This window comes from Colossoma macropomum, unplaced genomic scaffold (genome assembly GCF_904425465.1).
Source record: "Colossoma macropomum unplaced genomic scaffold, Colossoma_macropomum, whole genome shotgun sequence".
In the NCBI taxonomy this organism is placed as follows: domain Eukaryota; kingdom Metazoa; phylum Chordata; class Actinopteri; order Characiformes; family Serrasalmidae; genus Colossoma; species Colossoma macropomum.
In genome coordinates, this window is record NW_023494810.1 from 12,064,932 (window position 1) to 12,092,577 (window position 27,646).

The 27,646-nt window shown below is 38.8% G+C and overlaps 1 protein-coding gene across 1 annotated transcript; it reads left to right on the forward strand.

The window, feature by feature from the left end:
* The first annotated feature begins 3,373 nt into the window (after positions 1–3,373).
* On the forward strand, positions 3,374–27,386 carry LOC118799880 (transmembrane protein 198-like). Its single transcript, XM_036559959.1, is given in 8 exon segments — positions 3,374–3,475; positions 19,040–19,156; positions 19,158–19,263; positions 20,470–20,744; positions 23,662–23,895; positions 23,897–23,966; positions 24,480–24,628; positions 26,729–27,386. Coding segments are annotated over 7 exon segments (1,029 nt in total). The 5' UTR covers positions 3,374–3,475; positions 19,040–19,111; the 3' UTR covers positions 26,879–27,386.
* The last annotated feature ends 260 nt before the right edge of the window (positions 27,387–27,646 follow it).

Below are 27,646 nucleotides of genomic sequence, written 5' to 3' on the forward strand. Positions count from 1 at the left end.
AGTATAATGATGGCCATTTTAACAGTATATGGTTTCCATTGTTCACAGTTCACAACAAGAAGATAATTTATATAATTATAAATAAACAAAACACACTGATGTCATTGGTGCAAAGCAAGGCCCTTTTTTTCCTGTGGTCATTTCCACAACCTAAACCATAACATTTTCAAAGAAACCTTTGTTCATCAGATTTCTATTGTTACAATAATGCTAATTTCCACTAGCACCTCTATGGGATTTCCAGTGTTACTCCATTGCTTATTCGATGTCTTATTTGAATACCCAAAGAAGTAATTAGATGACATGAGATTTTGAAATTACCTCTCCAACCCTAAGCCCACCCACCCACCTACCTAATGATTGCCCCCACCTTCCAATCCCACCACCCCAACACACAAAATATTGGATGTCGGCTTACAATTTGCTGTTGTCGGAACAAAACCTCATATCTCCATTTTTGATGTTTTTCAGTTTTTGATGCAATTTGAAAATACCTGTTACCCTTTACATTGTGTGTAAATTTCATGAAGAATGGCCTAAAAGAAACAACTCAGAGTCTGGTTCCATTGACTTACATTAAAAGTAATGTAAGTTTTTTCCTTCTCCTGTAAAGTTACCATTTTGGAGAGGTTTTGTTCCGACAACAGTGAATTCCTGTATTAGTTCATTGCTATTTATTATAATTCAGTGTATTTACCTTTTAACATGAATGCGTTGGATGTCAGTGTGAGTTCTGCAAATTTAATTTTATAGTGACGTAGTCTAAAGCTTTCAGTGGTTTAATTCGGTCTTAGCTATAGACAGTCTTGTCCTATAAAGCTGAGGATTATGTACAATTTTAATAGAAATTTAATTGAAGTGTGTATATACTGTGTATAATGCCTCACTTTAGGGCTTAAAGGGGTTTGAAAGGGAGTGATAGCAGAAGTTTCATTATTTATGGAGATGCAGAAGTTAGACAGGGTGTTGCTGCTGGGAGTTAGGAGGGATTCCCGAGGAGAAATGCCACAGTCTACTGTATATTTAGTTCAAATGACAGACTTGATTCTGTATTTGCTGTATATAGATCAGAGACTATAGAAAGTATGTGTTTGTATGTGGGTGGGTATGAGTGATTGCCAACATGTGTCTCGTGTGGTTTTGGAAGAAGAGGAGGACTCTGTGCCCTTTTGCATATACATAGACTTATAGCTTGATAAATACAGAATAACATGAAATATTCATATTTTGTTCATATATATGTTTATATATTGTGTTTGGAAGTTCAGTAGGGCTGTCCAAAAATCTAATCATGATATATTTTTTCAGATAACTAAAGTAGTTCTCAGTAATTATGATATGAATTTCCTGTTGCAGAATAATATTTTAATATATTAATGAACGTACAAGTGCTGAGTGCTGCTATCCTGTAGTAAAAGAACATCTTACAAACCTGAAATAGCATCTTTGGAACAGCCTCTTAAAATGACAACAAAAGAAAGCCATAGAAAGTATTGTAGAGGGTAAGCAGACAGAAAACAAAGGAAACATACTATTTGTTCTTTTAAAACAACCTGAAGCAAATTACACAGGTAACCAAGCTGGTGCTATCTGTCAAAAACGCTGAAGCTGAAAATCTGAGTTCAGCTCATGAAGGCCTTACTAATTAGCTGATTAGCTGAATCAGGTGGGTTTCATGAGGCAGAACGCTAAACTCAAGGCTGTGGCCTGGAAGTAACCTAGATTGACACCTGTTAATGTACCATAACTGGTATATCTGTATAAATGATATATTTCCCACAATTATTTTGAACACTGAAGAAAGCAAAATGCATGTATTGTGGGGAAAAAAGGCTACACTCTTAAAAAAGATGGTTCTTTAAGGGTTCCTTAGTAAAGAAAATGGTTCTATATAGAACCGTGAACACTCAAAGAACCCTTTGCACAATTATAGGGTTCTTTGCATCATGGAAGTGTTCTCTAGATTGATGTAGAATGTGCTTTACATGGTTCTAGCGCCCAAAAGGTTGTTCTATTGTGTCGATGTCAAGCTTGTAACAATACAAGAACTCTTTGGGTGCTATATAGAACCCTTTTTAAAAAAAGTTCTATATAGGACCATCTATAGCACATTCTCCAGCAATCTGAAGAACGCTTTCAGGATGCAAAGAACTGTTTAATCATGAAAAGGACTCTTTGAGTGTTCATGGACCTATAAAGAACCATTTTCTTTACTAAAGAACCCTTGAAGAACCCCCTTTTTAAGAGTGTACATTTGAAGCTCCTCTCGTTCTGACACTAACACTAGCTCACTCTGCTAACTGTGCTGTGCTGTAGTGAGTGAACGGATAGACTTCTTTCCATTTAGCGAGTAAAGGATGCACAGCACCATCTGTACTGAAGTTTTAACCATAAGAATTACAGATACAGTCTTAGATGCTTTGCTGAAGGCCTATTTAATCTGTTTTTTTTTTTCAATAATTTCAGTCTTTTTATCTTTCTGGAAAGGTGCAGTCCGAAAATGGTCAAAAATGGTCCTTTGGCCAAGTTTTTTGAGTGGTGCATCCTTAATTAACACTATTGTTTTATTGCTGAGAGCTACTGAATATATATATAGGCTGATATACAGCTGTAAGCAAAAGTTTGGGTGCCCCTGGTCAAATTAATGTTTTGTTGATGTTCTGTGTGAAAATTAAGTGAACACATCCTCTACAGAGAACACACAACAGCACATTTAATACACAAATACTGTTTATTTGCTGAATTTAACATATTGAAAAAAATAAAACATAAAATGTGGCCTGTGCAAAAGCTACAGCACATTATATTTTGTGCATATTAATAGAAATTGTGCAATAAAACGTGTAGAAAATGTTCAGATGTAAGTGTGCTCTCTGTAGAGGACGTGTTAACTTATAATCACTTAGTAAATCAACAAACCTTGTAATTTAACCAGGGGAGCTCAAACTTTTGCATATGACTGTAAGGTAGTGGATGGTTTCTTCTCCTCAGAGCCTTCAGTTCCTCTCCATTTCGACCGACTGCATTGATTTTATATTTATTATTGGCATATGTGAACGGCCATTGCTTGGATGAAAGTGTACTGCTGTATCTGGACACTGCTGACCCGTTAAGAGTGGTCTGTAAATGCAGCAACTCGTTTCTTTCACCACATTGAAATATTTGAAAACTTTCACCATAATAAAATACTGGTTACTGTCTGCCTGAAGCGTTTAGACTATGGGTAAAAGTGCATAAATTGTAAATGCACATAACTCTGTGCTGAGGAGTGTGTGCTTGAACATGTGACTAAAGAACAAATGCCATTTATTGTGTCACACATGTTTTTTCCTCCCTTTTTGCTGTAAGGAGCTCTCCACAATCTCCTAGTAGAAAGGCCTCTATTGTTTGGCTGAAAGGCAGGCGTGGAAGAGCTATTCCAGCTTTACAGAGAACGGGGACAGTGATTCCTATGTGTGATGCGCCTGTTTAAAAGGTCAGGATGAGATTTGATGTCCTTTATTTACTGAATTTTGAATAATCCTTTGCATTTGTCAAGTTGTACAGAAAATACTGATAGTTCAGGGCCGTCAAGAGGCCTTTCTGAGTATGTGAAGAAGTACAGTTCCACTTTGTCTGCTACACTCTTTAAAAAAAGATGGTTCTTCAAGGGTTCTTTAGAAAGTGGTTCTATATAGAACCATGAACACTCAAAGAACCATTTACATGCTTAAATGGTTCTTTACATGGTGAAATGGTTCATTAGGTTGATAGAGTATGTGTTGTGTATGGTTCTGTATAGAACTATTTTTAAAAAATACACAACCTGTTCTCTCTCAATCTAAAGAACAATTTAGGCATGCAAATGGTTCTTTGAGTGTTCATGGTTCTGTATAGACCCATTGTCTTTACTAAACAACCCTTGAAGATCCATCTTTTTTGAGTGTGTGCTGGCACTCAGGGGAAGTAACTTAAGTAATTGTTAGAGCTGTAACGATTCACAAAATTCATCATTTGATTCTATAACAATTTTGATACAGCAAACATAAAGAGTGGCTGAGAGTGTTTATATGTATTTTTTCCATTTTCATTTTATCAGACCATTCAGCATTTCTAAAAGTACAATATTTGAAATATTTGAAAGTCCCAGTCGCTCTAGCTACAAGCAAATATGCTGATCATGATACAACGATACTCTGTGATATGCTGAGATTCCATGATACATTGTTTTATTGTTATATTCTGAGTAATTGTTTGTAATAACTTTGTTAATATGTTATTTTAAAAGATTTGTACTGAACTGGAGCAATGTTGAAATATTTTTACTGTTACTCAATCACATTCCCAACAAAAACATACTTTTTACACATTACATTTTCATTTAGAACCTCATGGATGGTTTTCCTGGACACAGATGAAGCCTAGTCTTAAACTGTATTACATTGTCACTGGCAAATCACCATTGGAAATTCTTAGTCCAGGCCTAGGCCCAGTCTGTGTAGTACTCCAAAATCTTTCTCTTGTCAATCGGTCAAGTTCTAACCCATTTATATTTATATTTTTTTCACATCTGCCAACTCTGAAACCTTGCATATTTTTATGTATTGATTGTTTTATATTGACATTATTATATATGCAGCTGCTGTTGTCACATGACCTACTTTGTCTTCCTTTGTGTTATGTTGTGTTATAAGCAATTCTGTCTGGATTTGTCACAGAATCTAATTTGTTCCTTCTTTCCCCTCTGATATCCAATCCAGTATTTATGCTGATGTCAGCCCAGTACTGATACTGGTTTTTGGTTCAATGCCTTCCCCTTAGACATGAATTGATGGTGTTAATGGGCAGTTTAGTCTTGATTTCTGTGAAATATCAGAAACTATTGTGGCACTGTTGTGGGCACTAATGTGGCCTTCAGCTGTTTATCAGAGTTTTTAGTTTTGCATGAAAAGACTTGATTGTTGGGTTATGATCATGGTTGTACTTTAAAAGGGAAAATTAGATTGTTATAGTAATAAAACTCAACAGAAACTCTGAAAAATCAGATACTTAATATTGAAAATAATTTTCATAATGCACTTACTTACAGAATAGAAATCTAATATTATCTCATTGTGCTTCCCTTCACACCAGCAAGTTAGAAATCTTTTAGTGTTAGGACTAAAGGAATGTGTAAAAGTTTCTTTCCATATACATAATACACATTCACTGTTTTGCCATTATATTTTTTGCAATCTTATCTGTTGTTAAAACCACAGTTCTTCCAGATGGGCGGTTTCTAGTGAGACCTGGAGCGCCAGCTGGCCTCTTTGACTCCGCTTATGTAATGAATTTAAGTGAGGTTTGAAAGATTACACCCAAATGTTCCACAGTTTCCCAAGTTGCTGACCTTGTTATGAGAACATCCTCCCATAAACCTGCCATTTATGCTCATGATATGTGGATAGTGATCAGGTTACTGCTCACAAAGGAGAGAGGCTGTTGGGTGAGGCCTTTTTATTTTTATCAAAACCTTTGAGAACCACTGATTCAGAAGATAATAACGGAACAGTTTAACAAACAAATTTCCCCTCATCCCAAAAGCATTCGATTAGTCGAGACACATTTGGTGTCTGAGGTTTGTTTCTCTAGTTTTACACTGGTGCTGTGATGCTAATGTAGCTAGTAGATAAGTCATGAAAACTAATGTCTCACCTATTAGCTTTGTGAAAACTGCTAACCTAAATCACAAACTCTGTCTTAAACTGTGTGGAGCTGTTAAGTAATGTTAAAGATACTTAGTGAAGTGGTTTCTGACACTTTGATTCTTTTCATGCTGTTTCTTGCTGTTACTGCTTGTCACTTTTCTTCATGTAATTCTTCTGCTAATATGTTTTCATGACAAATTTGCATATCATTGAAATGAAGTTCAGGAAATTCCCAACTTTTTTCTCTCACCGCCTTCTTCAGTACAGTGCTGCTCCCACAATCCCCTGAGCAGGAGTCCTCTACAAAACAGATGCTAAGCTTGTCTCTCACAATCATGTCCACTGCTGAGGAGATTATTAGTTTAATCATCCCTCAAAAGAGCTCAGAGCCCTGAGATTAATAACTGATGCTTACATTATCAGTCTACTCAGTCTTTAGCAGAGCTCAGTAACACTGAGATCAATAACTGATCACATTGATTTATCAGTCTACTCAGGCTAGGGCTGGGCGATAAAACGATAACGATAAGTATCGCGATATAACTTTTCCTCGATAGAACGATAAGACAGGTTCGATAAATGTTCGATATAATACACCTCTCTCACACTTGCACGTTTTAGCGAAAGCCCTGGTGGCGCTTTCTACTGCAAGGAAAGCGACACTACTCTGCTGTCGCCAGGAGAGGGCGCACTTCCGAATTTTTCGACTTGATTAGAGAGGGAGGGGGCCACGAGTAAAAAAGGGTCGCCAAATATACTTTAGCGACGGCTGAAACGCGGAGTTATACAGTCCCTGTTTGAGCGGAGCGACCGGCGATCTGTTCTCCTGGGACCGAGTGTGAGTGACGAGGTCAGTGGTGTAACTGTACTGACCTACAGCGAACTCACCTCTTTCCATGCATCCTAACAATTTTAGCAGTGTTAAATCACGTCTACAGCGCCGTGTTACAGCGCCAAACCGTCATATTTTAGTATTAGTGCATTCTCGAGCAACGAAAGTGAAAGAAAGAAGTGGTTCATGTTCGACAGTAAACTGAGGAAGCTGTGAGGCATTGGAGAGTGGGAGAGCGCTGTCTTTCCAGGCTAGCTGTTTTTAGCTGCTGGCTAACTTGAAGCAGCGCTCCGGCAAAACACGGTGAATTGATGATACGGTAGATCAAACAAGACACAAAATCACCGCTTTTAGTTTAAACATACCTAAAAGGAGGACTCTGTGACTGGTGCGAGAGATTCACACTGCAGATAATGCTTTTACACAGCGAGCGTCAGATATACTGCGGTTCACCCCTTAAACTACTACGGTAGCATAGAGAAACCCAGTCGTCGCCAGCTGGTGTCTGAATACTGTGATCTGCTCTGACATGGATGTGGTAGGAGTGACAGCAGTGACCTACCGAACCGAGTCGACGATGTTGAGAAACTAAAGAGTTTAGCGCTGTTGTTGGCCACTTGTTTAGCATTTGTAACGGGATAGCCGAGCGCTCGAAACCAGACAGCTAAAAATAATCTGTTTTCTTTCTTAAATCATGACTATTACAAAAATTGCAGCTGTGCTTTTCCAGCTGATAAAAACAGCTCAGAAACTTTCTCCCACTGTGCCAAGACAGATTAGTGAAATGTTCCACTGTTTGCCGAGTGTTTGTCATGATCGGACCATAAGTGATAGTTTAAAACCACAGTTAACCACCCAGGAGTAAAATCAGCCTTAAAACGTGAAAGAAATAATGATTTGACATTTATCGCGATATGTATCGATATCGAACGATATGATTTTGTTTATCGTGATAACGTTTTTGGCCATATCGCCCAGCTCTAACTCAGGCTTTAGCAGAGCACAGTAACACAGATTAATAACTGATCATGTTGATTTATCGGTCTACTCAGGCTTCATTTTTATAACTTTCATACTAACTATATATTTTAGTTAAAAGCTGTTAGTTTCCTGTAGACTTGTGTGGTGGAATCGAGACAGTGTGAATCCCAGCTGCTGCTGCTGATGTCATAACACCCTTGAAGCTAATTGGCTGAGCTTGTTTAAAGTGCTTCTGCTGCACTCTGCTCTTCTTCGTCTTTCCTTCCTTTTTTTCTTTCTCTCATTTTCTTTTTTTCTCTCTTTTGTTTCTTTTTCTTGGATCCTTTCTTCCTTCCGATCTTTTTCTTTCTTGTTTTTCTTTTTTCTTCCTTCCTGTTTACTGTTTTTTTTTCTTTCTTTCTCTCCGTCTTTCCTTGCTTTTTCTTTTCTTTGTTCCTTTCTTCCTTATATCTGTCCTTCCTTTTTTGTTGCCTTTTCCTTGATTCTTTCCTTCTTTTCTTCCTTCCTTTCTTTTTCCTTCTTCCATTCTTTTCCTCCTACTTTTTCTTTTCTTTTCATTACTTTTTTCTTTTTCTTCTTTCCTTTCTTCTTCTTCTGTTCTTTTTTTTATTCTTTTTTATTCTTTTTCTTCTGTCCTTTCTTGCTTCATTCCTTCTGTCCTTCCTTTTTTGTCTCTTTTCTTATGTCCTTCCTTCCTTTCTTTTTCTTTATTCCTTTCTTGCTTTCTTGCTTTCACATTTTACTTCATTTGAATTCCGTAACTCATTCCTTACAAATATTATTCCATTTTTATATTAGGAAATGCAAATCAAATTAATTGACTTGCATCTTAATTATTAGTAAAACTGTCACATTTTACGTCCCTTTTAAATCTTAACAGGCGGTTTAACTGATCACACTGTACCTGCACGCGTCCCCCAGCTAACGCAGCTGCTTTTCGGCCTTGCACTTGGCACGATGCTAATTGATGTTCCATTAAATGTTAGCGACTTTAGCCTCGTAGCTCTAGTAAAAACTAAAGACACAAACGTCAGACGCCAAGCATCTTCTGGCTGCGTTTGAGCCAAGTGGAAAAAACTATGCAAATTTGATTTTTCACCAAACTGTTCCTTTAATTTTGAGAACAAACTGCAGGTTATCTGTGGATTAGCCGATGGCAGAACACCAGTGATTTATTTCGGCGACTGCTCTCCATGAATGCCTTCTTCTTTACTTGTTTCCAAGTGCCCCAGTTTCTCTCTTTCTCTCGCTCTGTCTTGTTTTTGAAAGGAGGGAGGCTCTCTAGTTATGGCCCGAGCTCTGTGCGAGTTTGTGAACGAGAGGCAAAGAGGCCGTTAGAGTTCCTGCCAAGGCCTCGGCAGGTTTTCCCCCATTCACTCCGCGAACAATGGAGGCGATTCAGCGCTTCCAGTAGCCTGTAATCAGCGCTACAAATAGAAGTGCTCCAGAGGGCGCTGTGATGGATGCCTCTAGTTCACTTGGAACCTCTTAAGACACCAAGGCCATTACTTCAAGGACATTTATAAACATGTAGTTAAGTCTGATTATGTGGCGATGTGCTGCACAAGTGGTTAGATAAAAATGTATTGTAGTGATTTACACTAACCAGCACACTGTCAGAGTACAGGTTGGTTATGGGTGGTCAGTGCAGATTGGGAACGATTTTGGATGCAGACATGCAGAATGAGCACTCCAAACTAGTTTAACTTGGATTTATTGGTAGCCTAAAACATTTAAGCAACTGCAGCTACATCATATCACTGAAATCAACAATTTCTTTGCTTCTTAGTGGAAAGAGTTTGATAGAATATGTATCAAGTAAGTTTCTAAGGTCAGGATTTGAGTCGGTTTTTGAGCGTTGCAGTTTTTCAGTCCAGTCATTTGAAGGTAGGTGTGTCCATAGCATAAGCCCTGCCCCTCACCACCCACTTTACTCTGATAGGATGGACCTTGATGCCTAGTTTTGATCATTGACAGTGACAGTGAAAGACACAGTGATAACAGTTGGAACTTCTTTTTTTTTAATACTTTATTGAAATTGTTACACCCTTAGTATGTAAATAATAAATATTTTAAAACATACCAGTCACTGCAGTTCTTATGTGAAAAACGAAGCAGCAAAATCTGCTCATTTTGAATGAATCATTTTTGTGTCAACAAAAAACACACTTAAATTATGAAGGGTTTTGTTCCAAAATGTATTTTAGATTATATCACTTTTAATTAGAAAAATAAAACTATGTATTATACATCAACTGTTATTCTTGTTCGTTCTTGTAATATCTAAAAATGTTACACGTGTGTGTACAACAGCATTTTGCAATCAAACTCTTCATTTTCTTCTGTTCGGCCTACAGTTATAAAGACTATTTCAGCCCACACTGCTTCTAGCCTGCAGCCAATCAGACCAGAGGTCATTTTCATACATTCATCTTAAAAGCTCAGTAACAGAAACAGACTGTTTAATTCTAATTGCAGTTTGTATGTTGGCGGTCAATGGCAAAACGGATATTGTTGTTAAAGTGACAGTGGCAATGACACCATGTAAATGCAGCATAAGGGACAAAGAGAGGCTGGAAATGGTCATGTGAAAATGAATTGAGACTGATTTGATAAATAAAACCATACAAAAGTCATACAGTGAACGTCTTGAAGAATAAAATACCCGAGAAATGAAGGAAATGGGCCCTTTAATCAAACGTTTTTCTATAAACTACTGAGCAATATGTGAACAGCAGAAAAGTATCATGGATGTGTCAGCACTCGTCAGAAAAAGTGTGAATCCTTTCAGTAAGTGTGACGTATTCCCACCCCTGTCGTCTTCTTCCTGTTTTGCTTCCTGGCCCTGACGTACAGGTCAGCCAGAGCAGGTCTGCTTCCTGCCCAGCTCACTTATCCCATTAAGGAGAGAGGAATCAGGGGTCAGAAATCACACTGCCCCTCCTGATTGAGGGTCAGCGAAGGTTAAAGGAAATGTTCCCTAATTTTTCAGAATTCCCAGCATTTTCCTGTTCTAGTCAGTTTTTCCAAAAGCAGTATTACGGCAGCCGTGTCCAGTCCTTTCTGAACATAGGATTGCCGCTCAGGGTGGTCAGTATGACAATATTTCATAACTAGTGATAGTGATAATTTGCATCACAGTATATTTTCTGCAGGGATCATAAAGATTTAGACCAATCATAGAGAGCCTGTAAACAATAGCCATTGTATGGTAACTGCATAGACTGCATAATAAGAAGTAGAAATTAAATATCAGCCCATTCTGACACCAGTGTAATTTATAAATTTATGTTCAACAGTTGTTTGATGTGTTCAGTATTTATTGCCATACCAACTCAGGAGTTTGTCTCTGTGAGCTCATTACAGTGCAAAGAGATTAACACAACAAACAACTGTTTCTTAAACAGTTTATTTTTCAAACATCGAATTAAGGAAAAAACACTATGCGTGTAGTTTTTCATGAATGTTTCAAATATGGCATTACTTTTTTGGCACATTTTAGAGCAACATTTTTGTAAACGTTTCTGCTATATATATTATGTATTGTGAAAATGCATTCAAATCTAGCCTTTTGAAATGTATTCGTACAATGTATGGTGTGTTTTATCGTGTGTTGTTTTGTATGTTAGCTTGGAGCTAACATACAGTTGTATGCAAAGGTTTTGCTGTGCCTGGACAAATTCCACATTCTCTACAGAGAACACACTTCTGCACACTTTAATACACAATTACTGATTATTTGCTGAAAAAAATAATAATATAAAATGTGGCCTGTGCGAAAGTTTATACACATTTTATATTTTATGTTTTATTTGCTCAGCAAATTAATGGAAATTGTGTGCTAAAATGCCTTATTTATCTGGGTTATCTGTAGATGATGTGTTTACCTTTCACTTAAAAAAATCAACAAAGCATGTAATTTGACCAGGGATGGGAACACTTTCGCATATGACTGTGTTAGCTTGTGGCTAGAGATTGGGTTAGGGGTTCGAGATCAGATTGGGACATTATGAGGCACAACTTTGATTTCAAATATTGTACTTTTAATGTCAAATGCTTTAATGTACTAAAACGTATTAAATCAAAACGCCGCTGTATCATATCAAATAATGAATTTTGTGAATTGTGACACCCCTAATTGTGATGTTATGTTTTGCCGTATCGTCCACCCTTAATAGCAGCTTAGTCTAAACTTTGTTTATCTGAATGAACGACTTGCCTTTCATTAAATGGCCATTTCTGGTCAATCATTATTAATCATTTCTCTTCAACTTGCGCTTGGGGCCACAGCAGATCTCTGTTTTGGTCAGGGGTCGTTGGGGTCATTGGCTAGTTTGCCACTCAAGATGGTTTGGTGACAAACACCCTTTTGTTCTCCCTCTCTGTCCTTTTTTCTCTTTCTCGCTTGATTCTCATGCTCAGTATGATTCACTCTGATAGACTAACCCCCTCCAACCACACACACATATAAACACATACATGTACTGTATCTCACTACGACTAACCTGCAATTACTGAAATCTGGTCTCTCTAGAGCTCCAGGCTGTTTCTGTCTGTGCTTCAAAGCACTGTGTCAGTTTTATTGTTCTCCTTTTTTGGCATCCTTTGGACTCGGTTGGCCTGTTTGGAGCAGCTGAATCATTATGTTTTGACTTGTGTGTCTTCTGGCTCTGTTTAGGGCTTGTGGATCATTCTGTTGGTTCCATGGGCATCAATAACGGGCTGTGATTCTGTGACTGTTTTAAAGAGCCTAAAAGTTCAGATAACCAAAAATGTCAGCCGATATCATTTATATGGTCAAAATATAACTAAACCCCAGTAGTTTTAGTGCTTTAATGACCGATAAGACTGTCGTTCCTCTACTGTGAATTGCTATCATATATCATTTCTGTATTTCTTAATCCCCAAATAAACAGAACAAACTAATAAAATATAATATATGGAAAATGAATATTAGAATGTTAATATTAATGGAATATTAATAATATTAAAAAATATTAATAATTTTTGTAGTTGAGGTGGAGCTTCCTAGAATTCCTGTTTTATTTTGTTTCAAATTTCACTCATTTTTCATCATCTATATTAATAAGTTTTTGAATAAAAGTAATGCAGGAAGAGCTTGTAGTGACGCTCTAATGTAAGTGAAGACTATATCGGTGTTGTCGGATCACAACCTCGCATCTCTAAAATGGTAAGGGAAAAAACATACTTCACTTTTAGTGTAAGTCAATGGAACCAGACGTTTCTCCAAGTTATTTTGGGCCATTTCTTTTGGTCCATTCGTCATGAAATTTACACACAATGTAAAAGGCAACAGGTATTTTTGAATATGTCAAAAACTGAAAAACAACAAAAAATGGAGATATGAGGTTTTGTTCCAACAGCAGGCAATATGTAAATGAATGAGGAGGTTTTAAAGTTTAACAGAAGTCTTTGGTTTTGTGTTGTAAATGGTAGAAATTTCATCAAGTCTTTCTTCATATTGTTTATTCTGTTCAGTTTTAATTATATCAAGTATTGTGTGATGGTCATGGCACAGAGCTTTTCTGTTGTCTCTGTGGGCTTCATAAGGTTTAAATCAAGACCTCATCTATAGTCTGAACATACTGACCCTAATGTGACCCCATTAGACACCTGAGACTAGCACCCCATTAGTCCAGTTTATCAGTTCAGCTTATCTTCCCCTTTAAAGAATACAACACAGATGTCTGACGTATGACTGCAAAGCTCATTTTAATTAACCTAAAGTGATAATTCTGGTGTCTTCATTTAGCTGATTATGGATCAATACAATTACTGCTCTTTATGCACTACAGCAATCTGTGAAAGTCATCACAGTTGGCCAATTTTGTCAAATATAACACATTTTGGATCGCAGTTTGCCACAGTTTGGAATCAGTGTTTTTGTTTTTTTTTCTAATATAAAACCCATTTGGCTGCAAACAAGTGCATAATTCTCAGAATGATGAGTGATGAACGATGAAGATGACAGAGAAAGCCATATAACATAAAAATGAATTTCTGATAAAATCAATCAGTATTCAGCCTTAACCTAACATGGACACCAGAGCGATCGCCACTCTTCTCATAACGCCTGAGAACCTGCATCAGACAAGGCCGTGGCATCAGAGCCTTGTATACAAAACAAGCCGTGGACCAGCTGGTGCTGATAGCTGTGTAACTGAAATATTTCCCAAATTCCTGCAGTGGTTTGATGGTCGAAGGGGTGGGTGTACGGGGTGAGAGTATGAGACACATGAGGAATTAGACAAAGCTGATGTTGCCTTATATAAAATTCCCATTCCGCCTAAAATGCTGCAGCAGTTACATTCAGGAAGCTGTAGAGGTCCCATAACATAACTGCTGCTCCATTTAAGGTGGTACAGGAATTTCAGCCTTGTAGAAATTAAGACCTGAAACAGTACCATTTTGTGTGGCCCATAGAGCGAGTGTTAGAAAGCAACCAATCATCATAGGTTTTTAAATGTATTGTTCTAAAGATGCACCGATACCAATACCTGATCCTTTAGTATCGTCCAATGCAGAGTACCAGTACTAACCCAACTCACCTATAAGTCCTGATATTTATACAATTACATTTTTAAGATATTTAATTTTGGTAAAATGTATGTTCTGCGTCTAAGTGTTTTTTCTGGCTTGGTTCAAGTGATAGGCTGCGAGATGCCACTGCTGAGCGATACAGTTGACCGATGGAGGCGCACCAGAGGCGGGGCTAGTGGATGCATAGGCGCGGCTAGTGGGCTGCTATGCTAAAGGCTGAATCGAGGCAAAACGCTATCATTACGCTGAGAGTCTGGGGGTTCCTTCCACTCTGTCAATAACCATAACTCAGGCTGTAGCTGTGTTCCAAAGTCTAGGCTGCAGTCAAGGTAGTGTGGGTCCTCGGTAGGACTGTCCTATGAAGACTCCTTAGTAGCCTATTGGTCACACAAATAAAAACAGTCCTAATGAGGCTACATGGTGATGTCACCAGAAAGGTTGCGCCTCTTGCAGTTGCAAGAGAAAACTGAGAAATGCAGCCTACCTCAACTGCAGCCTAGGCTCTGGAACACGGCTTGTAAGTGAGCACTCAGCAGTTTAGCCATTCAGGTAAGCAGCTCCATTAGTTCTTAACACCAAAAACTATCGTCAGAAATTGCTTTGTGGTGTCAGTCACAGATATCGGTATCCCCATCACCGATACTGCGTTCAAGTGCCAGTATCGGCACCAATACTGTATCAGTATCGGTGCAACACTATTAAGTTTTTTACTGTTTTGCAAAATACAAATATTTCAGGTTTACTCAGTCGTTAAAATTGTTTTCGTTAGAAAATTAAGGGACGTTCCAGTATAATAAGCCAGTGTTAAACTGCAAAAATAGGTTTACTTAAGCATCTGAAACTGTCAAAAATTTTAATTATACTGTGATATTAATTTTTGGCCATGCCATCCACTACTACATTTTATACATATGTTATTACCATGTATAAAAAAAACATTATTAATATTGACAAACTTTTAAATAGTAGTGTGTAATGTACATTTTATGGCTACAAATTCACGCAAGAAGAAAATCCAGTGTCATCCAGCTAAGAAAATATTCTCTGTTCTTGCAGTGAACAAGCCTCGGTTTCCAGACAGCAGAGTTGCTGTCACTGCGGCAGAATCAGCCTGTTTGGAGAAACGTACGTCTTTCAAATACAAGTCAGTCATTTATTTTAGCGAATCAGGGAATGGGAGAGATGTGAGGCGGCGGGACTGCTTTTCGGGCTCTGCGCATGCAGCCAATCAGACTCGTTCTCCTCTCTCTCACTCTCTCGGTATGCCTCGCGCTTACCAAGCAGACACGGTCACAGCCAGAGATGGAAGCTTTTGTATCAGCTCATAATAGCTTCATTCTCCTCCACTCACACACACTCACACGCTCGCCTGCCACACTGAGCCTGTTTAAAAGGCAGGGAAAGAGGGAGAGAGCAAACTTGGACATGAGTGCATGTGCATTGCATTGCACTATATTTAGGCCTATGCTTGTTATGCTTTTATACTTTTCAGAATGCATCAGTCATCCACACAAGTTGGAAAGTTGGCTCACTCGCTCTCACTAGCAAGTAACCTACATACCTTTATCGTGTGGCAAATCAGATTTCACCACATCGCAAATCATAATACAGTCTCCACTGAAATGAATAAGATGCAGAAAGGTGACGTTGAAAGGTGGATGCATACTGTTAGCACTGGATGGTAGTAGTGGTCGATATGCTGGTTTATGCGTTATAAGTAATATTTAGAGAGCAGCGTTTGGACAGCAGCCTGCATGCCACACCTCTGTTTCCTCTCACACTGCCTGCAGTGCCACCTCTCTCAGCCAGCTGCATCGAATGACGCCGCAGTCTCGAGGACTGGTCCCGTAGCAAGCCATAGCCCAGAGGGTACAATGCCATATTTACTCCAGCAGAGTCTGGCGGTCACAAATGTGAGCATGAGTGAACGGGACGCACGCATGAAACAACATCCTGTACTTACTCAATAATAAGCCTTAGTATGTAATAAGACTGAGAGTTTAAGCGGTGGGATTTACGTGTTAAGTATCACCTAATTAACAATGAAGGGACGTCCCGGAAGCATAATCCACTGATAACTTTCAGGAATAGGTTTACTTGGGCATCTAATGTGGTTTGATCTGGAGATCCAAACATTATAAATTGCCACCCCTTGGATCTGCCCCTGCCCAGCATGCATTCTTTAAAAATAAAAGTTTCTGGTAGAGGCACCCATTCACCCTTCATGGTTTGGTACGGTCCGCAGTTTCTGGGAAAAGGGTAGTTCGTGTCACTTTTCAGCATTTTTTTATTACACATAAGTTTAGTTTAATGTAAAATAAATAAGTAACTTTTTAAAGTTCTTTCACAGAGTGGTTGCACAACAAAGTGTAAAAACTAAATAAGTAAAATAATGTAAACATCAGCAAGAAGAACAAAACAACAACTGGAATAAACAAGGTAAACACTAAAATGTAGAGCAAATGTATCCGTCAGTGAGTGTAACGTGAACAGCAAGCAAATTAAATGTAAAAATCGAGTGAAATAAATCGTAACAGCCACTTGTTTTTTAAGTTTTCCTTTATAAATATCAGCTCTCTTGAGATGTCCAGCTCTTCACAAATTCTGCCTTTGTTTCTTTGTGCAACTTTGGCTCCATTTGTGCTCTGAAATGAAGATGTGCTTGGAAATTAAAACTGTAGCTCATGCACATTTAATTGGAATCCCTCATTCTCTGCAGGTTGAAATGGGTGCACATTTAACACAGTGAATCACCCGATTCTCTTTGTTATTGCTAGAGCAGTCAGAGGTAGGGGAAAGCTTCAGCAGAACCACAGGCTGTCAAACCGTGGATTTCAGTTTTGGTTCAGAACCGTTACTCCACTAGTTCCTGGATGGGTTCTAGGACTGAATAAACGGTTCTAGGGGGAAAAAAACTTAAATTAATGTAGAGCCTTTTATGTTATATGGTTCTTTAAACTTTCTAAACTTAAAATCTCTTTTACACACCTGGTTCTTCAAAGATCCATTCATTTAAAGGTTATTTATGGAACTCAAAGTGGTTCTTTTCGCTAAATAACCCTTTTTGACACCTTTATTTCAAGAGTGTAGAGCCTCAAGAACTTTGAGACGGCCTTGGTCACTCACTACGAGCTTGCTCGTGTCTTTGGTAGTGAAGGAGTCAGAAGAGGTTTGACCATTGCCCAGAGAAAGTGACTCAGGCATGCAAGAACTTCCCTTCGTCTGTGGAAAAAAGAAGAATAATTGTCTTTCCACTCTGGTCCTCAAACCTATACGGAACACAAATTGAGACAGAGCAAAAGGAAAAGAAGAGCCAATGAAAGAGGGAACAGGAGAAGAAAAGGTGGATTAAGGCCAGCCGTCGGCTGTTTTTCTTCTGTGCTGAAAACGTGAGTTTAGTGTAATCGGATCGTGACGGGGGTGAGATCATCGGACTCTATGGAGAGAGAAAGGCCATCCCAGTCTCTAACGCTGCACCACCCCTTCCAAACAGACAAGCTGGGCCTATTCTTTAACACCCCGCCACACACACACACATACACTCCTGTAATCCACTGCCTAGCAATGTTTACTTGCAACTTGATCTTGTTTGGCCAGTTTAAGATCTGCTGGAGTTTCACTGGGAAGAGCTGTCTTATCTGATGGCACGATTTCGTTCAGTAAGCACATTATGCCATTAAACGGCATGTAGTCTACATTTTCTTGTGTTTTGTTTTTCCTCTGAAGTCCTCATTTGTTTGGTTTCATGTACCAAAAACAGTCGTCGTGCATTTTTACATGATCATTTTCCAACCTTTTATCCACTACAATAAGACCTGTCTCGATCATTACATAACCGCCTGATCGTGATTATATAAGCTAACAACAATGATTTGCGCTGACTGTGATCATTTTCTAGTTATTTTATTACAAGCCCAACAAACAGAATATGTATTACATGCATTTTCTTAACAACAAAGAAGGTGAGACAAATTCATCTTATTTATTTATTTATTTGTTTGTTTGTTTATTTATTCATTCGTTTAAATATAGCTGATCAGCAAAGACACATATGGTTGTGAAGTTTACTTATTTAGTTTTAGCTATCTTCTCTCTGTCTCTCTCTTCCTTTCTGTACAAGTGCAGTAAAGTTTGTCCAAACATTTGACTTATAGTGTACGTGAATATGTTCATGGTTGTGACATCAGAACCACAATAAATTTAAAATGGGCTGTTTTTGCGTCTTAGTTTCCAAATATGGATGGGAGGAGTCAACGTTTTGAGATTTCCGTCTATCTATCTATCTATCTATCTATCTATCTATCTATCTAATAGTGTTTACATATTACAACAAACCCTTATTTTAAAAATAAGGCAAATTAGTGTTTTATCCATGATGTGGCCCCTTTAAGGACAATTTTTTTATGGAGAAGTGTTTTTAGAATCACTGAACATGGCAGAAACGCTGGGAATTCTCGGACTTTAAGCTAATGTCCTCACACTCTGAAGCTCAGCAGAAAACCTTGTAAGGGCAACAGTAGTGAATGTAGTAGAAATCCACATATTTGTAAGATTAGCTGTATGGATTACATGCGGTGTAGTTCTCTTCATTAATGCTGCAGTGAAAAATGCGTAATTTTTATATTTACTAAACCAAACCAATCACTTTAAGCGCATAATCCCTGCACTTACGTACAGTGTGTGGAGCGCAGGACTACAGGTTGTACCACAGTCACCTGGGAACCAGGAAAAAAAAATAACAGTTGGCTGACAGATTTCTTGTCTTCTTTGAAGCCTTATTTTGCGGGGTGAGGAGGCGGCAGTGGAGGGCTGGGTGTGGCCACATACTGCTTTTAGTTGTTTTATCCCTATAGGCTTTAATTAAGCCCGGCCGTGGCGTGCTTCCAAGAGCGCTTTTATTGTGAAACAGCACGTTATAGTGGGACCATGTGTGTGGAGCGCTTTTTCAAGTGTTCTGAAAGTCTGACACAAGCTGATTGAGTTTCTTCTTTGCCTTTAGGTGATTGTTCAGCCCCAATGAAGTCAGGATAATACTCCACCTTCATCACGGAACGTCCACTTCCCTGTCCGAATGGCGGAGATGGCTGGGCTGGGCTCAGACGAGGGAGCGACAGGCCTTGGGGGAGGTGGACTGTCAGTTGGAGATTGAGAGGAAGTATGAGGTCATCCCTGCTGTCATCTGCTCCATGTGCTGCCTCTTTGGAATTATCTACTGCTTTTTTGGTAAGTAGAGATTAACAGGAGAGATTTTCTAATAATAAAGTAAACTGCTTAGTTAGCTCTGCTGACTGAGCACTTTATGCAACATTCATTGAAAATCTCTCCTTTTTTGCAGTGGAGTTTAATGAACTTAAGTATTATTTTTGTTCACACGTTTAGAATATTATGCAAAATGGTATCTTTATAGGAGGATGTGCACTAATGTTGTGAGATTTTAAATAATTTTAGTCCCTTTCTGGTGGTCTATTCATCATGAGGTGTTCATTGTGAAGTCATGGAAAAAAAAATTAAGACGGCAGTGATATATTCTTTAATATACGTATTATATACTCAATAAAACTTTCGTTTTCAAGAAAAAATGCACACATCACTGTTTTGCTGATCTCAGAGCAGGGTTCAACAATAACTATTGCCCGGATGTCCAGGGCAAGTACATTGCGACATTGGGACGACATTGGGCGAGTTCATGTTGGTGGTGGGGGGCGTGGTGTGTAGAGAGAATGTAACTTACGCCAAACTCAGTTCACTTGAATATTTAAACCCTTGCCATGCAGAAAATGATCTGAAACATTCATGCAAAAAAAAAATGGTTTTATTAGTTTACAAATGACGTCAGAGTGAAACGCATAAGAAAATGGCAGCGAAGGGTGAATGCAAAGAAAAGCGAGCTTCGTTCCCTCATGGGAAAAATATGGTAATCTTAAGCGTCTCAGAGGTGCATTTACTTATGAACTAAAGACTCCCCTAATTGAATGGAAGTGAATGGAGGGTTTTTCTCAGGTGGTCTTCTCGTGACAGAGCCGCCTCCGGTGGCATGCTTTGGAAGGCAAATGCTGGGGGCCTGCGTCAGCACCACTGGTTAATTAAACAGTATTGATCAGTGGTCAAACTTGTAAACAGTGTTTTGTCCTGATGCTGTTGTACCTTTTATATATTTAACATAGAAATTTCATCCTTGGATCTCTGTTTTAATTGTGTGGTCACTGTGTTTTGGGCCTCCTGCCTCACTGAAGGACTTCAGTGGTGGTTATTTTAGGAAAGGCTCTTTGACCTAAATCGCTCCCATTCATTCCAGCTAAGTTAATGTTAGCATTTTGAAAACAAAACCCCATATTCATAGCAATTTTAAATGAACACTATGAACTATATTTTAAATGTGAAATTGTGGTGGTTTGCTGTAGTTTGTGTCTTATTTTATCTCTGTTCCAGGATACCGCTGCTTCAAAGCTGTCATGTTCCTCTCGGGCCTGATGTTCGGTTCCGTCATTATCTTCTTGCTGTGTCATAAAGAGCGAGTGTTGGACACGCAGCTGAGCGTGGAGGCCAGTGCAGGGATTGGTCTGGGCATCGGGCTGCTCTGTGGCCTTGTCACCATGCTGGTCCGCAGCGTTGGTCTCTTTATGACTGGCCTCCTTCTGGGCCTCCTGCTCGCTCTCGCTGGCTTGTTGGTCACTCACCAATTTTACACGCCTGGCACTGTTTGGGTACGTAAGCAGTACACTTTTTGAAGCATGCTACAGAATTTTAATACAAAGTTTAATATGCTGTGTAGAGTAAAAAATAGAGATAGTCTGAGTATCATATGACTAGTTATTGTTGTTCTGGTGTGTTTGTAAATAGGAGTTTAGTTTAGGTAGGTCAGAAAATGACTCAACTAGTGAAGCACAGAATAGATGGTTCTTTTTAAATGAACTGAACTGAGTTCTGTTAAAGTGAACCCGAAAAGGAACCAACTGCAAATGACCTCAGTTCTTTTTGCGTTCACAATGTAATTAAAGAGGACTTTTCTTTCTGGTCCTTTGAGATCTCAGACCACTACACCATTAGAACGCGGACCCCTTTCACACCACTCACAGTGAACGCAGTGCTCGCGAAGTGGGCAGCGTTATGTGATAAATCTCACCTTCCAAGTGGTGAGAGGAGCTTCTAGACACGCCTGCTGCTCTCCTATTGGCCACGCTGAAACAATTGGCCGGAATACATCACACAAAATTGGATGGCCCTGCGGGTCTGCCGTTAGGTTCTGTTTTCAGCTGTGCTCCTCACTGAGGTCCACCCGGTAAAAATCTACGACTGCAATGAAATAGTGTATTTGAAAGAGCAGCAGTGAATTTTCATTCATTCAGTGTTCAGTGTGAAAGCAGCTTAAAGCTAAGAGTTGTGTGCCCTGCATGAGCTTTAACATAGTAAAATTATGCATCTTATCGCTTTAATATGTCAGGGCTGCTGTCTTGTCACAGATCACCGACAGGCTTTATCCTGAGTAGAACCTTATAAATGACCCTTGGTGGTCTGTTTTATCTGCTGAAGTGCTGCAGACTGTGGCTGTGTGTACAGTAAACCTTGAGGTCTTCACCATAAAGCAAAGCAAAAGCGGACTGGGACCGTTTTCACAACGCACAAATCAATCGAACCACAAAAAGAACTACAAGCGAACCGAACTGAGACCACCTTGAGAGCTTCGTTTTGGGGGTGTTTAGAGGGGTCTGAGTTCGTTTGGTGTGTTCACATATGCCCAGAAAACCATGACTCAGCGGTCTGAGTCCCCTTCAGACTCTGAAACGGCCCAAGTGTGAAAACACCCTAAGAGTGAGTCACTCGTTCCAGCGTGATGTTACACCAAGGCCTACATGAATTTCTACCTCATCAGTGATGACCAGTGCTGGAGAGTACACGAAATGGTCCAGTGTTAGCCGTTAATTTTAATTATTTATAAAGTGACATTTTTACTTTTTTCAAAAGTTGGTAACAGTTTCAAACGAAACTTCTGTGCATTTTTATTGTTCTGGCAAAAAAACTGAAAGTGTTTTTTGACCATTTTTGGCCAAAAATGTTTGTCAGCTGTAACTAGTGATGCACTGATATGGGAACAGTGGGGCGATGCTCATGACTGATATTTTTATGTAGATATCTGCATCTAGTATTACAGAGAAATATAACATTGATTTTTTTAGAGGGTCACAAATGCAGGAAAATGAAAAAAATGAAGAGATTTAGTAACTCAGCGTCACTTAAACAATCTGCAGTTCCACAGTACAGTTAATACATCAGATATCAGTTTGAACTATGGATCAATAACTGATGCTGATCATTTTTTAACAAATGTCTGCTCATACCGTTATTGTTCCAATATCACTGTGCACCCTGTTCTTAAATAAAACCAGTGATTTTTGACTGCTTGACTGTCTGTCAGGTTCTTTTGATAGAGCTTAAGTTGGAATTGCAGTGCTGCTTCAGCACAAGAGCAGGCAGAGCTCTTATTGGGTGGGCAGGATTGGCTCAGTCCTCACTGCCAATCAGGGAGATCTGTCAGGTTACATAGTCAGATCACATTAGCAGACCATTTCCTGCCTGGAGAGATTATGGCCTAACAGACATTCTTTATAAGATTAGAAATTACTTTGTAAAGCTTTCTAGACTTATGACCGCCAGCGACTTTCACAGAGGGCTGAGATATACTTGCTTCTTTAAAAGGAGTCGTTGTGGTTTAATTAGATATTTGAATGGTTATATGTTGGGCTTTCACTATCAGTTATGTTAGTAATTTGTTTGTAATCTAAGGATTATTTTGATAATTAATCAAGAAATCTGTTTTTTAGGCCATACACTCAAAATGATCCTAACCTCACTGTATCATACCGTGCAGAGCCTTTGCCTTTATAAATATTTCAAAAAACGAAATACAGATTTACTGAAAAAGTTGAATAGATAACATTTGAAAACAATTCAGTGCAAATAAATGCCACAGTGAACTTTAATGCTGCTTCAAGCTTGTCATTTTATGAACTTACTGCAGAAATCTTCACTGTATAAGTACCTGGAGTACCACCTGTATGATAATGCTAATTCTCATGTGCCATTCTATGTGAATTTCTATGTCATTGCTAAGCTAACTGTGGTTTATACTGACTTTCCACACAAGATTTAATACTACTCAAGTCAGGTCTGCTTAAACATGGACGTGAAATATTTGAAGCTTGTAACATACAGTCTTTACTTTGTGTGTGTTGTACTTACAATGAATCCTTTTATAAAGCCCAACTGAATGTTATAGCCGTCTGCCGGACTGTTTAGCGTAGACCTAGTTCAACAAAAGCTTCTACTTTTTAAAGTTGTCCTTCATATATGTGCGATTTGTAGCAGAAAACCTTTTAATTTTACTTCCTAAACATAAAATTTGGAATTACAAACCTTCCTCCCTTTCAGTGATGAACACATAAAGCAACTTGTGTGCTGATAAACCTGGCCTTATAATGACCCTGTTTATTATTCAAATTGTAAACCAATCATGAAGCCATTACACTGATAGTGTAAAATTAAGTTCTTGTTTTTTTTATATTGAGTAATTATTTTGAATTAAGTAATCGGTGTTAAGTGTTTACCCTGTGTTATCTGCCACAGGTTCCCCTGGGTGCTCTTCTTGGCGCAGGCATGCTCTGTGCTGTCTTAACCCTTCAGTGGCAGAAGCTCTTCACCGTGCTCTCCACAGCAGTGTTTGGTGCGGCCATCATGACAGTGTGTGCCGATTACTTTGTGGAGATGCTGGCCCTGGTCAGTCACATGTATGAATGCCTGCGTCTGGTTCCCACCCCCAAACCCCTCTGCTGGTACAGCTGGGTCATCCTGGGCATCTGGCCCTACGCTCAGCATCATGGGTGTGCTAGTGCAGTGGAAGCTCACGGCTGAAGGATTCTCACACACAGAAGGTAAACGAAACAAACTCACTTCATTTTATAATCTTTATACATTCTAATAAAAGACCAGTAATTTTTTTTTATTATTTGATTTGATTGATATCATATTTGTTATTACCATTTTGTTTTAATTACTACCAGCTGTTTAAATTTCTGACTGTGATTTGGTTCGATTATGATTCTTTAGTATAAGATTTGGTCTCAAATTCTCAAATTTCACCACAATTCAATTCAGTTTGATTCCATTTTTTACCATTCAGTAATGAAAAGAAACTCAATCCACAAATGTGACTGGAAAAATATTTAGTAGTGGTATATAAACAATAAAAACAATGCACTAAGCATTTTTTAACTTTACACACACCAGGAATTTTATTTTGGCCAAATAATGAGCTTATTTCATTGAGTATTATTATAATCACCTAACGTTCCCGTTTCTGATCCATCGTTTCATTTCTTACATTATTTTGCTGTTACCTCTACTTTTCCACTATTATTAATTGTCTGCCATTCTCTTTGTTTTAGTTATCATCAGCAGAAGGCAGAAGAGAGTCCAACTCATGAAAATAAGACAGAAGGACGCTAAAAAGCTCCAGCTGTCTGGCGGTCAGGAGGGAACATATCGTCGCAAACCAACTCCCGTAAAACGCTACGCTGGAGATCTTCTAGCACCAGTTAGTTTCATAAGAACCTAATGGTGAATTGTCTTCTCAGATGTTCCCATGCAGGTATATGTTTAGCGGTAGAAGAGAAGTCTTCATAGACCACACAAGGCATTCAGAACTTAAGACCAAATTTTCACTCCAACCCTGGCTTTACACATATATTACACAGTACTGTGCCAGAGACCACATTTCTTTTGTTACATTTACAGTCAAAACAAGTTGTTCATTTCACAGGAGATACTTCTGAGGAGGTTAGATGTAAGATAATCCACTTGTCCAAGGTAGAGTCAAAAGAAGTCAAAAGAAAATAAGTGAAAAAACACGTTTCCAAAACTCTAGTTCAAAAAAATTAGAGAAAACTGGACTCCTAACAATCACCTGGAAGACCTGGTAGACACCAAAACTGCCCCCATCAGATAAACAGCACTTAAAGCTTTCATCTTTGAGAGAGAGGAGAAAATCAAGCTCCACTTATGCTTCAGCCGTCTACATTTGTGTTTGGGATTGCTTGGATGGTTAGAAGTAGGAAATGCTAAACCAACTTCTGAGACTAAACTTTGGAGGTGTGTCTGCAGATTTCTTTGAGAAACTGAAAGTGAGTCTCCTGAAAAGAATGGAAGCTGGAATAAAGGTAGCAGAGTCAAGACAATAAATGCAGAACAATTTAGTTGTTGAGGTTTAGTTTTGTGTAATTTTCTGTTAAATATATGTTTGTTTGTTTTTTCTCACTGAAAAATGAATGAATGTGCTCTTACCAGCTATTTGGACTGGCAAGTAAATAAATTTGGTGTCTGACTTTTGCAGTGATGATTATGTTGTTAGATCCCAGTTGGATGTGAAGGAGAAGAAATGGAAATTAAATTAGCCATATGAAGCACTAGAACAATTCTACAGAGTTGTGGACTCGAGTCACATGACTTGACTCGAGTCCGACTCGAGTCACGAATTTGATGACTTGAGACTCGACTCGAGAAAATCAGGAAAGACCTGTGACTCGACTTTGACTTCAACACCAGTGACTCTGACTCGGACTTCAGCTTTAAGACTCAGAAAGAGACTCAAAGTGGAAGAAACATGGAGAGTCTGACTGCAGACTCTGCAGAGTCAGTTGCTGTTCATGTGAATGAATTTGTTTCCTGCCGTAAATTGAATAAACAGCAGCGTCGTCAGATGTCTGTTACTGTGTTTATGCTCGCCGTTTTTTATTTCAGAAGATGAGAGAAGCGTTAGAGCTCAAGTTCGCCTCCATAAGCTGGAAACAAGTGAAGTGTCAACAGCATCAATGCGCCCAGCTCACTGCTTCCTCATGGCAGCAAAACAAAAGAAACACAGCTCTGTCTATTTGAACGATTTTAACAGCTTCTGCAGATAAAACAAGCTCAACATTCACCACAGAGCTGAAATTGACTTTTTATTCACCAGATTCACATTGGAATTTGCCATTTCCCCTTAAATGGTGCAGCAGTGAGGTGCTGGAACATAACTGCTGCACCATTTAAGGTGGAACGAGAAATTCAAATAAGAAGCTGGTGAATAAAAAGTCAACTTCAGCCTCATACCTTCATCATTTTGCTGTATTCTCTGTAAAGTTTGTTCAGCTCGATCATTTTGGTTTCCATTGTTGTCTAAATTCAATTTGACCTAGCTGTTCTTTTTAGTTGGCTGAACTAGTTTTTATTTTAAACATGCGCGCCCATCAAAAATTATCTTTAAATATAACTTTTTTTTTTTTTTATTAAGTTGAATAGTACTCTGTTAATACAGCCATACACTGCTAATGTGCTGTCATTAGAAGGCTATAGTATTGTTACTATTATCCAGAGTTACGGCCTTAAATTAGCTGAAGAATGCAGACTGACTTGTTTATGACTCGAAGATTAGGACTGTTGACTAGGGACTCGACTTGAGACTCGTCTTCACTGACTCGGGACTTGAATCGAGACTTGGGACTTGGGATTTGAGTATGAAGACTTAAAACTTCCTTGTTACCTGCAACTTAGTGACATGTTCCCACCTCTGCAATTCTGCTTTCAGAGAGAAACCAGTTTTCATTACTGTCTCAAGGCTAATTCACTTTCATTTTCTCCCTCTTTCTCTGCTAAAAACAAGAGCTACCTGCAGAGTCTTCGGGACCGTCAGATGGGAACAGGCACATCTCTGAGCAGCCTGAGCACCACCAACCACACCGTGGTTGACTTTGACTATGAGACTGGCTCCACAGTACCGCTCACAGCCACCACGCCACCAGCTCGCTCCTGAGTTCCATCAAGAGACCACAGCACTAACAGCCTGAGGAGAGTGCACAGTAGCATGGTACACTGAGGGTCAATAAAAGATTCTGACCTTAGTGACATTTATCAGGATACACGTTTAGTCTATATTGTGGGAATTTGAAAACACTAGGACTTGACGGCAGATCAAACTGTGCACAGATATGTGTTAGGCCTGTTTATAACATTAGTTTTGCTCTTCATTTGTCAACAAACCAATTTAACAGTATTTATTGTTCTATTGCTCAGCCCCTATTTTAGAACTTCCTTACTTTTACCATCAATCTAATCCAAATTTTAAGTTTGCCACCTTCACCCAGCCAGTACATACTGTCTGCTTAGGTTTAATATAGCTGTTATGACTTCTGAAAGGGGAAGTCAACGAACTTTTTGAAATTTCTGTGTTATTTAATGCTTGAGAAGTGAACAAAGTCATTCAGAGTGGTTTCGTGTGAGATTGTAGAGTCAGATTTCTCTACAGTGGTGGTGATGGGAATGTTTACAGTGCAAATATAGACATTTTATTTACTATCCAAAACCATCAGTGTGAATACATGTCTACTGAGCTTTTATATGGAATGTATGTTTTCTTTCGGGAGTATTTTGCCTCACAACACCCTGCATGTACCTCTCCACCATGGATGTGTTCAGACCAAAATTATGAAAACTTTCATAAAACAGTGTCTCAGACATCAGACACCTGTATTTATAACCATTTAATTTAGTAACTTTCTGTGAGGGAGCTTTTAGAGGTGGA